Source organism: Dermacentor variabilis, unplaced genomic scaffold, assembly GCF_050947875.1.
Source record: "Dermacentor variabilis isolate Ectoservices unplaced genomic scaffold, ASM5094787v1 scaffold_18, whole genome shotgun sequence".
NCBI classification, from domain to species: Eukaryota; Metazoa; Arthropoda; class Arachnida; order Ixodida; family Ixodidae; genus Dermacentor; species Dermacentor variabilis.
The window spans coordinates 4,444,097-4,456,303 of NW_027460346.1; the positions used below are offsets into that span (position 1 = coordinate 4,444,097).

A 12,207-nucleotide genomic window follows, 5' to 3' on the forward strand; every position below is an offset into this window, starting at 1 on the left:
TTGCTTTAAAGATCCTATAGACAAATTTCTATAGAACATTCCTACGTAGTTCCTTTAGAGATCCTAAAGACAAATTTCTATAGAACATTCCTACGTAGTTTCTTTAGAGATCCTAAAGACAAATTTCTATAGAACATTCCTACATAGTTTCTTTAGAGATCCTAAAGGCAAATTTCTATAGAACATTCCTACGTAGTTCCTTTTGAGATCCTAAAGACAAATTTCTATAGGACATTCCTACGTAGTTCCCTTAGAGATCCTAAAGACAAATTTCTATAGAGTTCCTTTAAGCACAGTAAAGACAAATCTCTATAGCATTCCTTTAAATTTGCTAAAAGCAAATTTTAATGGAAAATTCTATGCGGTTGCTTTTGAGACCCTATAAGGCAAATGTCTGTAGAACCCATGTCTATAAGTATATTGCTCACTCTTTACCAAAGTTCTAGAGAAATTCACTGTAGCGTTTAGAGACCACAGTATATGAGCGCAAAAAAATTGGCACTACAATGAAGTGACTTGTTTTAAACATTTATTGCACTGAAAGACTAGACCATACTGCACAAGACATGTCTTCTGCAGCAAATTAGGATGCACAAACATGCACACAAACTGTAGCTGCCAATGCGCACCTCAGGTCAAGCTGGTGGTACTAGAGTATGGAACAAGAAAGAAATAACATTGCAAGACTCGACTAGAGTTGACACCTGACAAAAAGAAGCTTGACGAAGACAAAAAAGTTTTAAAAGCTTGTATTTTGTTAAAAGAAGATAAATTGAGATCAGACAACATTCCAAAATTAGGGTGGGAATACAAACCAGACTAACGCACGCAATACCTAAGCAAAAACTTTGAAGTAATAGTCTTGTGGAAACCTGGAAGGTGGAGAGAAGGAAGTAATAAAGGGAAAATCAGACATCCGCCTGTTCGTAGCAATTGCTACAAGGGAAACCCATACGGGTCCAACGAAAGAAAAGCCTCGCAGTTGAAGAAAAATTTGTCCTGATCAGGGACTTGAACCCGGGACCACGGAAAGGCGGTGGTCCCGGGCTCGAGTCCCGGACCAGGACGAATTTTTCTTCAACTGCGAGGCTTTTCTTTCGTTGAACCCGTATGGGTTTCCTTTGTAGCAATTGCTACGAATGGGTGGATGTCTAATTTTCCCTTTATTACTTCTCTCCACCTTGCGGGTTTCTGCAGAACTATTACGTCAAACTCTTGCCTTTGCTTCGAGTTATTGACAAATTCAACTTCGCCCTGCCCTCCGCTAGCCGCCTGGTTAGCTCAGATGGTAGAGCGGCTGCCCCGGAAAGGCGGTGGTCCCGGGTTCGAGTCCTGGGACCACTGTTGGAATTTTTCTTCAACTACGAGACTTTTCTTTCGTGGAACCCGTATGGGTTCCCTTTGTAGCAATTGCTATGAAGGGGTGAATTCTCCCTTTATTGCAAAAACTTTGCCAACCTTAGTATGGCATCAGATGCAACTAATAGAATAGTTATCTAGTTTTTTATTGAAGAGTTAAAGGTCAAAAACAATACAACTTCGTTTCATGAAATTTTGCCATTTCTTTTATTTGTATAAGTGTATTGCCTAATAAAATATGATTATGTTACTGAGCTGTCTGGATGTTTTTTCTTCCCTTTTTGAATGACATGTCTAGTTTGAAGTAACAATATTCCTCCCAGGAGGCTTGTAAGGTATGCATGATAAATAAATAAATAAATACACAAACAAAAAACAAATTTTGCCTTAGCATTTCAGTTTACACCACCAGCCTGACCTGTACGGAGCGCTTCAGCTGCTGCTCTGATGCGAGCTACTTTACTTCCCGCGAAAGCAGCGACGACAGGCTACTTTTCAGCCTCATAGGGTCCGCCTGGAACTCTGCAACGGTGAAGCCTGCAAAATACAATTGAAATTATTTTTAAGATGATGCAATGAACATTCAGCACAAACATGCCATAAATATTTATATGTATATAGTTGTGGCACTATGCTAAGTTTCCTTTCAGTATTTCAGGAAATATTATGTACAAATTGTAACAATAAAGCAGCAGACCTCCCTGCCCACTCTGTAGCGAAGAAGGGCAGTTCTTAGACAATCACTTTTGAATATACTTTTGCTTTCCAGAGATTTTGTGACACTAGCAATGAACCAATGCCCAAGGTGCTAACATGTCGTTGCTAGTGACCTAAAAGTATCTCTAAGAGCGATTGTTGAACATGGCCCCAAGACAGCAACGCAGTCACTTCCCGCTTATAACATAAGCAAGTAGGAACAACCATGAACTATGACTGCTACACAGATATCACACTGTGCATAGCAAATGCATTTTTGGAAGACAAAGGGAATGACCTACTGGCTTCTATTGTTCAGTGGGTAAAAAAAATTATTGTTCCCTGCACTGATGGCAATAGTTGGTATGCACTGTGCTTAACTACGCTAGTATTTAATTTCTCCTGTGGAGCTTCACACTTTGAGCAATCATGATAACCATACATGTAAGTATTCATTGCATGGGGCCAATAAGACCTTTATGATTGTTTTTGCAAAATAAGTTGGACAACTTCCAGTTTGTCATATTTGGAACATAGTCACAATGTCACTGTCACATAAACAGGGACAGTATATTTGTGCTTTTTGAGTTATTGAAATAATTACCAATTTGTAATCTAGGATTAGTGCATGTACATTAAGGAGTACCCTGAACTGAGTTTTAAGCGCAGAAAATTTTAAATTCGGTAATCATTAAAATTGGTCCGTATTGCTACTTGGCATGTGAAAAATGGAAAAATAATTACGCTCAGGAATTACACAAATTTTAAAGTTTATTGCATAGAAGTTCTATAGGCCAGGCAGAAGAAATAAGGTGCTTGAAACCACATACCGTAAAAACCCACATATAATTTTTTCCTATTAGCGTCCCAAATTTTCGCCTTGTACTATATGTGGATCCGAATGAAAATTTCAGTCAGAAATTTGGGCTAGAAGTTTTGGTTCCGTTAATGCTGCGTGGCTATGGCTTGACTGCCTTATTGCTGAGTGGCTACGGTTTCGTTTCCTTATTGCTGCATAGCTACAGCTTGGTTTCGTTATTGCTACCTGACTACAGCATCGTTTCTTTATTGTTGAGTGTGCACCTGGGCAGCACACGTGCAAACCACACTTCGCGAAGTGCATCTTTTTAATTCTGCATTAAAAGACCAAGAAAACAGTACTCGACTACCTTCTAGAGACAGGTTATTTTAGCCGCACAGGACATTGACAACAGTGCGGCCGGAAGGCAGTTTGGCGTCGAGGGAAGCATTCACGGATGGCGTCGACAGAAGGAAGCCCTTTTCACGTGCAGGGGAACGCGAAGAAGCTTTCGCGACCCGAAAAGTGGGACATTCCCTGAAATCGAACTAGGCCTGACGGAGTTCATACGCAAACAGTGAGCCGCGCATCTAGCTGTGAGTGTGGAGCTTACACAGGCAAAAGCTAAGGAGCTTGCTAGAGAAAAAAAAGCTACCGCGCTCCACCATCAAAGCAAGCAAGCACTGGATTTATCACTACACGTGCCTTGCTGGATTTTCCTTACGTTGCCAAACTTCGATTTCGCAAAAGCTGCCCGAATCGTTCGAAGAGCTGTGGCTTTCCAGCACCACGTTATTTCACTGCGCATGTCCAAGAACTTCCAGCTAGGACAAATCAGCAATGCTGACCAAACGCCGGTTTATCTGGACATGCCATCACCCCTCAACGTGCATAACAAGGGCTCTAAACAAGTTTATGTCTGGTCCTCTGGCCGTCAAAAAACACGAAGTTACCGTCCTGTCGTGCACGGCAGTCAGACACAAGCTCCTGCCCTATGTCGTCTTCAAGCGCAAGACAGTGCCTAAAGGTGAGGTCCTGCCAAAAAAATGTGGTCTTGAGATGCCATGAGAAAGGCTGGATAAACGAGAATCTTGTGTTCGACTGGATAAAGTCCGTCTGGTGTAGGCGGCCCGGCGCACTGTTGTTGTTCCTGTCTATCCTTGTGCTGGACGCATTTCATTATTTGGCCAACTCAATGAAGAGGCTGTTGCGCCAATCCGGCACTGAACTCATCATTATCCCAGGTGGGATGTCGCAGCTGCAGCCTTTAGATGACCGGGGGACAAGCCGTAAAAGGAAGCAGTCAAACGGTTTTACGTAGATTGGATGCGCGCAGGTGAGCCTGCAGTGACGCCGAGCGGGTCTGCTGAAGCGGGCTTCGCCAGCCACGCTAAGCAAGTGGATTATGGATGCATGGGCCAGCATACCAGAGGACCTTGTGCGTTGCACATTCAAGAAGTGCGGCATCTTGAACACGCTCGATGGCACAGAGGATGAGTACCTCTGGGAAGATATGTCCGACAAGGAACTATCCGAAGAGAGCGCAGCTGAGGAAGACAGTGACTGAAGTGCGGAGTGCAATTTAAATAAATTTTTTCCTCAGATTTTCCTAACTCGTATTATACGTGGACAAAAATTTCTTTTCCCATTTCGCGTCTCAAAAATTTCACCTCGCACTATATGCAAGTTCATACTGTATGCGGGTTTTTACGGTAGTTGCAACAAATTTATTATTGCTAGAAGTTGCAGAGAAATTAGTAAACAGATTGTTAGTTATTTTTTGAACAGACAACGTAACTGTGAAGTTTCAGCATCCTTAAGTAGTGAAATGTAGCAGCTGTCAGCAATAATTTCTCTCTTTACTGCCTTTCCTCACTTCAAGTGGCAAACCTTCTTCCTCTTTAGACTTTATCAGCTAAGAGATGCTTACCAATTGCAGTAGCGACACCTGTATGACTGGCGGTGTTTACAGCATCCATGTGCTGTGACATAGTTGCTAGCGTGGACAAGACTATGGAAAAAGGGTGGGACAGGACAGAGCACTACTTTTTCAACAGTTCAAAAACTAGCGCTCTGGCCTGTCCCACCATTTTTCTGTAGTCTTGTTCGCGCTAGTACCTATGTCACAGCAAATGCATCAACACCAACTAGCCCAACTTTCCACGTTAATTACAGTATCCATGCACAGTGAACATTGGTTGAATGACACACTACAAATGATTTGAGGCAAAAATGTTGCACAACTATGGCTGCTCTCGTACAAGGAATATGCACAAGCATTTACCAGAAGTGCAGCGCAGTGGCTTGCACACATCTTAGTTTTCTTTTAAAGGGGTCCTGAACCACCACTCAGGCATGGTGAAATAAAGTCTTCAGATAGCATTTGCTGCTGTGAACATTTCAGCCAGGTTTTGCATTCAGGTACGGCATGTGGAGCTCGCAAGCGGAGTGCAAAGTCTTTGTCCTCTCAAATGCTCTCTTTTCAACAGAAGCCTGCCCGTCACTCTTTTCCGGACAATTTATTTCGTAATAAAGTGCCCAGAAAATGTGGCTGCTATTGGCTAATAGCTGACATCAATCAAGAAGGGTGTTTGGATCAGTGCCCTTTTCCCTTTTGTTACTGAGAGAATTTATTGGTGAAGTTTAAACAGGCTGGAGTAAGCAAAGATCTGCTTTTAAATTTTGATAATAATTACGCACTTCTGCAAGAAGCCGACTATTATCTGCTCACGTATGAATGGCTCCGGCCGCCCGCATGGGAATTAAACTTTGGCTACCCTGCTTATTGGTGTCATGGCCATCAGCTTGGTCGGGTCTCACCAATTTCGATTAGTTTGGAGCCTTCAACTAGCCTAGAACCACACAATACTTGGTCAGAACATACGCACGCTTGCCAGCGCACTGTCACTTGTCGCAGCTCCTGGTTAGATGCCTTGGCAGACTTTGCACTTCAATATGCACCAGTTGGATTTGACCACTATCCGTTGATCAATCTGCGGGCAAAGCCGGTCTGTAGCATGGCCGGACTGGACCACATGTGCACAAGCCCACATTGAAGCCCTGTCGTGCACGAAGCAAATGCTGCACATACCCACTACAGCTGCAGTGTGCTACGTAGCATAGACACTGTGGCCACTGTGAGAAGTTCACTGGCTGAGCGCACTTTCACTCAGTGATTTCGCTCAGTACCAATGTCATCATCTTACATTGACTATGTTTACTAGGCTGTCTTTGGCCGTGACCTCGAAGATGTGCATATGCCAGCTTAGCCCATGGCTGGTGTGCACATACCTCGGAGGCCATGTTTCCTCACTGAGCTGGTGGCAATGAGGTCGAAGTCGAAATGCATAGCGCTTTCACTGCTTCTGCTGCTCAGATTCATTGCTTGCTTGATCACGCGAAGTTGGTGTTCAGACGGCAGCTATGCTCCGCCCTCACGTGGTGCAGTGGCTGATCTTGTACCAGACGATCGCTCGGTTTTATGCAGCAAATGACATCACGCATGGATTGGCAATATGGCGGTGGGCGCCAGAGGGCGGCGCTTAGAGCCAGCGAGTTCTTGCTCATATTTTGGACAAAAATGTGCTTTTACCGCCCAGTTTTTAAATGTGTATAGCCATAACAGACCCTTCATTACAATTTCTCGCGGAAAACTGCAAAATGTTAGGTGATCATGTCATGCCCCCTTTAAGGTCACCTGAAAAGGCTAGTGTGAGAGAACTGTGCCAGATAATAAATGTTGTACTTATTGGTGCAGTAATGCAAAAGGAAAATTGGAAGTGCATTGCAGATATGCACGCACCAGGGAATGAATAAAATTAATAATGGGAATTTATCAGCATGCACAAAGTATGGTCAGGAAGTTGTGTTGATGATGGAGCCTCATGAATACAGAGCATGTGCCCTCCTAAGGGGGGGAGCATAGCAGAGAGTTGCACCGAAGGATGCATTGCATATGTGCACATATGACTGCCTATCTCAGCACTTGCTGCTGTTATAAGGCGCTAATATAACGTGCGGTCAATGCTTGTTTGCTCACGCGAATCATAAAGGATCAAAATTAGGTCTGCAAATAAAAGCACATAATTTGTGCCAAATCATGAACTTACATACATACTGCTGACATACGTGCTCACAGTAAAATGGGAAAATGGCTTACCGATAATGGCATTCACTTTGACAGGGTCCAGGCATTCCCGTTGAGGTGCACAAGGATGCGCATTGGACCGCCGTCCAAACAGTGATTTGCCACGCAGCTCCTCTGCTGTGAACAGATGCCGCATGAGGCCCCTTGCAAACTTAGCAGGGGCCCCAGGGCAATTGCGGCGCAGTCCTTCAATTACTGCGTTGTCTACGACAACTCCGCCTCCGATGTCCATCTGCGAAAAATGCCGAACAGTGACAAAGCGCACACAAAATTAAACTTTGGCAATACAGCACCAATGCACATAAAGAACTGCCAAATTCCTATTTAAAGAATTATTCAGCTTACATTTTTTAACAAGATGGTTAATAGAAAACAGCAGTTATATGCCACATTACATTCCTTATTTTGCGAAGCCTTCTGAACAAGTTTAGAAGTCCAACAACTTTGTAAACGAAAGTTTTACAGAAACCCATCTGGTCAGGATGAAACATGACAAAGAAAGACTTACACTGACCAAATAAAACTTTAACGCAAGACGTTTCGGCTTCCAAGCCTCATAGGAAGGCTTTCCCAAGGTTTTCATATGAAAGCCAAAACGCCTTGCATTTAAAGTTTTCTTTGGTCAGTGTACATCTTTCTTTATCATGTTTCATCCTGACCAGACAGGCTTTCATCGAACTCGTGACTACAAAGTTGTTGGACTGCTGAACTTGTTCACAAGTCTTTGTGAAATAAGGAACGTAATGTGGCATATAAATGCTGCTTTCTATTAAACATCTGTGTAAGCCTTAATATGGGGCTTGGAAGCCACAACATCTTGCTTTCAAGTTTTATTTAGTCAGTGTAGGTCTTTCTTTGTCATCCAACTTTATTGCCGAACTCTAGCAAAAATTGTTTTCACATTTCTCCTCTCACATTTCTAAACTGAGCCAATATACCGTATGGAAGCTGAAATCCAAGAGCCTTAATCGGAAATCAAGCTGAATTAAATTATGGGGTTTTACGTGCCAAAACCACTTTCTGATTATGAGGCACGCCGTAGTGGAGGACTCCGGAAATTTCGACCACCCGGAGTTCTTTAACGTGCACCTAAATCTAAGTACACGGGTGTTTTGGCATTTCGCCCCCATCGAAATGTGGCCACCGTGGCCGGGATTCGATCCCGCGACCTCGTGCTCAGCAGCCTAACACCATAGCCACTGAGCAACCACGGCAGGTTCAAGCTGAGTTGTTGAAGCCATGTGTTGCAATTTTGCACAAGACTCCCAAGACAACTATGTAGTCATAGAAGGTGTCAACTGTAAGCATAACATGGATTTTCTGTACAATCCCTTTCTTAAAAGGGAATGTGAGTGCATACCAAAAATTTTTTTAATGGTTATTCTGCGAGTTATAGTGCTGAAAACTTGTACATATATGTAATATTATGTGCTTATTTTGAATATATAAGGTCATTTTCATCTATCTTCTTTGTTCAAGTTCTATGCAAGCTTCCCTTAATTATCTCCTGCGAAGATTAGGGGCTACTGCGAGGTATGGAATTTAATCTGAAACTCGAAAAGGTGCTCTTTTGGCGAGTAACTTTGAAGTCTTGCAGCTATTGTTCTAGGCAAGCCAAACCAATAAGGTTGGTCTAATTTCACTCTTGAATCATACAGAAGGTATTGGTACCCTGTTCAGCAAAATTTCAGGAACTGGTATTCTGCAAATCTTTGAAAAAATTATGTAAAGGAAGCTCGGATAAAACTAGAACCAGAGGACATAAACAAAGATAGGCTGCATGTTCAAAGTAAGCTCGTCACATTACATATATCTACAAGTTTTCAGCCCCATATCTCAAAGATATCTTTTTTTTTTAACCCACCTCCCACCTAATGGGTCCTGAACTGCCCATCGAGGTTATTGAAGGAATGCAGTCCATGGATGGCATATGCTACTGTGAACATCTCAGCCAAATTTTTCAGTCGTGCGCAGAGCATGTAGCTCACAAGTAGAGTGTGAAGTCAAGTACTTTTCAAAAACTCTTTTCAAACGAGGCCTTTTCACCCACTTTGAAACTGTCACCAGCTTAAATATGCCGTCTGCTATTGGCTGATACCAATCAAGAAGAGTGTATCCGTCCGTTTCTTCCTACGGTGACAGTGTGTATTTATTGAAGCACTTTATTAAACAGGCTCAAGTAAGCAAAAAGCTGGTTTTGAATTTTGATAAAAATTACATACATTTCTAGAGAAAACTGGCTATCTTCTGCTCATGCTTGGCTGCCACCGCCCACGCAAGAATTAAACTTTGACCACCTGCTTATGAGTGTCGTAGCTGCTGAGCCTCGCTAATTTCAATTAGCTTTGAACAAAACTAGCTTCGAAGCAGGCAAAATTTAAGGTCAGACCACATGTATCCTTACCAGCGCACACCCCCTCCAGGCTGCTCCTGGCTAGATGCCATGGGAGACAAGCTATTGACAACACTTCAGAATGTGCAAATTTGATGTGGCTATTATCCATTGGTCAGGCAGGTGAAGGGCAAAACTGGTCGGTCCGCACTATGCAGCGCAGCCAAACTGGAGAGGATGGGCACGGGCACACACTGGAGCCCTGTTGTGCACAAAGAAAATGCTACGCACGTCACACGTGGCTGATAGACTGACCGATTTGAAAATTGCTGCCAAGGTTACACATCAGCACCCTGCAAGGCTGAAACTGTGGACTTTGAAGACTCCTACGCTCCCAACTTCTTGTGAGGCTGCAGCTACCTGAACTCCGGTGTGGCATTATTTTACCATAATGGAAAGCACTGGGCTAGAGTATATGAAATGCCTTGCAAGTGTGAAGCAAGGCATAACATGATGCACCATTAATGTGGAAAAACAAGCAGTGCTGCCTATGTCCTTTTTGCCACAAAGAACAGTTGCTTTCGTTCACATGTCTGATGAATTCTATGCTGGCTGCCAACTCATATGCACTACTGTTAGGTTTTTCAGTGTAACTTTATGTAGCGAATGTTGACAACAAACTATTTCGTGAATTTAAGGGAGTTTGTTGCAATAATGTTCATCTGTAAAATTTCACATATATCATTATATGGACAGACAACACATAGGAACTGGATTTTTGATTGCGACGTTAGACCAGATGTCGGGCCCTATATAGATGGCAGACACATTTACAAAAATTATACATTATACACACATTAAACATAGGTCTTACCTTTGGGCATGGCTTCACACTACCCCCGATGACATCGTCCTCAATCATTTTTTTTAGCTTTTTCACCATCTTGTGGCATTCTAAAAAAAAAAATAATTTGGCCTCATTCAAATAAGGTAGAACTAAGGCGTAAATTTTCTAAAAGCTTCTGGTGGCAGCCTCACCATATGGCAAATAATGTGAAAAACAGTAAGAAAGCCTACCATGCAGTTCCTCCAATTCTTGATTTCTTCGCTTGAGGGCTGCCAACTCTTCCCTCAGCTGCTCACATGTGGTGCACACCTACAGTGGTTTATTGACAAACAATTCAAACATACTGTTTTATAGACTAACATGTAAAGCGTGAAAAACAATATGAAATATTTGGCTATGCTTCATGCATCATCACTAAACGAAAACTGCACTTTAGTTTCGTGTTAACCATGAGAAGGCATTATTTTGGAATACAGTTATGGAAAGTAACTTGGCTAATTCTGTTAATCATAGCATAAGAAGCCAAAAAACAATGACACCAACGACAATACAGGGGACATTACTTCTACTCACAGGCCATCCATGTTAATAAGGACTGATAAAGAGTTTGCAGGGCTCGGATCATGTTAGATAAGGGTTTATAATGGTCAGATCAAGTTTCATGACATTGACAGTGACACCAGGCTGTGTTGAGATGACCAAGTGGCACAATGCTTACGCATACTTAGGCAACTACCAGAGGAGTTTGTGCGTGAATTTTACATTTGGAGGGTGCAAGATATTGTAAAATCAAGTTCTGCACTGGAAGCAAAATAGAACAGACCTTGGTACTTTATGAAACACTGTCTAGACTTAAATGACTCCTTAAAATATGGAGTATGAATATGCAAAGAGTTAGAAAAGACACCTATCTGAGCGTTCCGACTCAACTTTGCTGAATCTGACGCTTTCTGTCATTTCAGCAATTTCACGAGAAGTACTTCATATGCGGAAACCAGTTACAATAGAACCTGGCATTAACACAATAAAAGCTTGTCTCACAATTCCCCAGCCACTTAATGTGAAGGCATTCCATTACAGTACTGATGCTGTGAAATGAACTAGAATTATAAGGTGTCCTAAGAGCAAAAGTAGACAAAAACAAAAACCATGAGCAGAAAAGCTAAGATTTCGGTAAATTTTAGCTTACCTGAGTGTTTATTGTGAGCAGTGCAGTTATTTCAAACTTTTTTTTTTCTCAAAAGAAATTTTTTTATGCAGATCTTTCGTACATTAACAGACATAACTGTTTTCTACTTAATATTTTTTAATTATACGTTGCACTTTGCAAAGTATTAAAGTGCAATGAACATCCCAAAAAAATTTGCACAATAACCTTCAGTATGGGTCCATCTTAATAGCAATGCGCATCTATCAAGAGAGCCCCCCCCCCCTTTTTTTGAAGATCACACTCCCAGGACTTCAGAACTTCTTAGTTTTGGTTCATTGCACAGGTCAATATCTCTCCCAAGCGATTGCCAAAAATATTTTTTACTATGGCAGGCTAAATTTATGTTACAAGTGCTGGTGTGAGCCACTTTGTTTACAAACCAGAAAAAATATTTTTTACAGGTTATACAACACTAGTTTTCCCAGAAGAATGTGCTCTGTAAGAGAGCCTAATAATCAGCCTTCATACTCTTATTCAAAGCTTTTTTTTTTTTCTAAACATGGTCTCATACCTTAACACAATCCATCATTACAACCTAATACAACACAACACTTTATTGAAGCCAAGCTAAGGAAGGACAATTTTGATTGCAGATGACTACTCATGGAATGTAATGTGGTAATACATGTAACATTGAAATCATACAAAAATATTTTCAGAACAAGTGCCGACCCTGCAACTAGAGTAATGTATTTTTGAAGCACTGCTATCAAGGTTACACAGCTTTGATGGGCGAAGTGAGTGTGACAGATGCACACACTGGCAAGAGCATTCTACACTGTGTGTCACTAAACCTTGCTGTGCAACAGCCTGCAAA

General features: G+C 42.0%; 1 protein-coding gene across 1 annotated transcript; it reads right to left on the bottom strand.

Annotated features, from left to right (window-relative positions):
• Window positions 1–1,745: 1,745 nt before the first annotated feature.
• LOC142568301 (uncharacterized) lies at window positions 1,746–10,668 on the bottom strand. Its single transcript, XM_075678289.1, has 4 exons — window positions 10,411–10,668; window positions 10,208–10,287; window positions 7,014–7,233; window positions 1,746–1,896 (listed from the first exon to the last, which is right to left on the bottom strand). The coding sequence occupies exons 2-4, from the start codon at window positions 10,274–10,276 to the stop codon at window positions 1,814–1,816; spliced, it is 372 nt and encodes a 123-aa protein (XP_075534404.1). The 5' UTR covers window positions 10,277–10,287; window positions 10,411–10,668; the 3' UTR covers window positions 1,746–1,813.
• Between the last annotated feature and the right edge of the window lie 1,539 nt (window positions 10,669–12,207).

What these genes read in the sequence shown, in the direction of transcription:
- LOC142568301 (XM_075678289.1), bottom strand. Translation starts at nt 10,276, where the DNA reads ATGGTGAAAAAGCTAAAAAAAATGATTGAGGACGATGTCATCGGGGGT. An exon ending in GTGTGAAGCCATGCCCAAAG is followed by an intron (nt 7,234 to 10,207) that starts GTAAGACCTATG and finishes CATTTTTCGCAG; the next exon opens with ATGGACATCGGAGGCGGAGT. An exon ending in CAAAGTGAATGCCATTATCG is followed by an intron (nt 1,897 to 7,013) that starts GTAAGCCATTTT and finishes TGTATTTTGCAG; the next exon opens with GCTTCACCGTTGCAGAGTTC.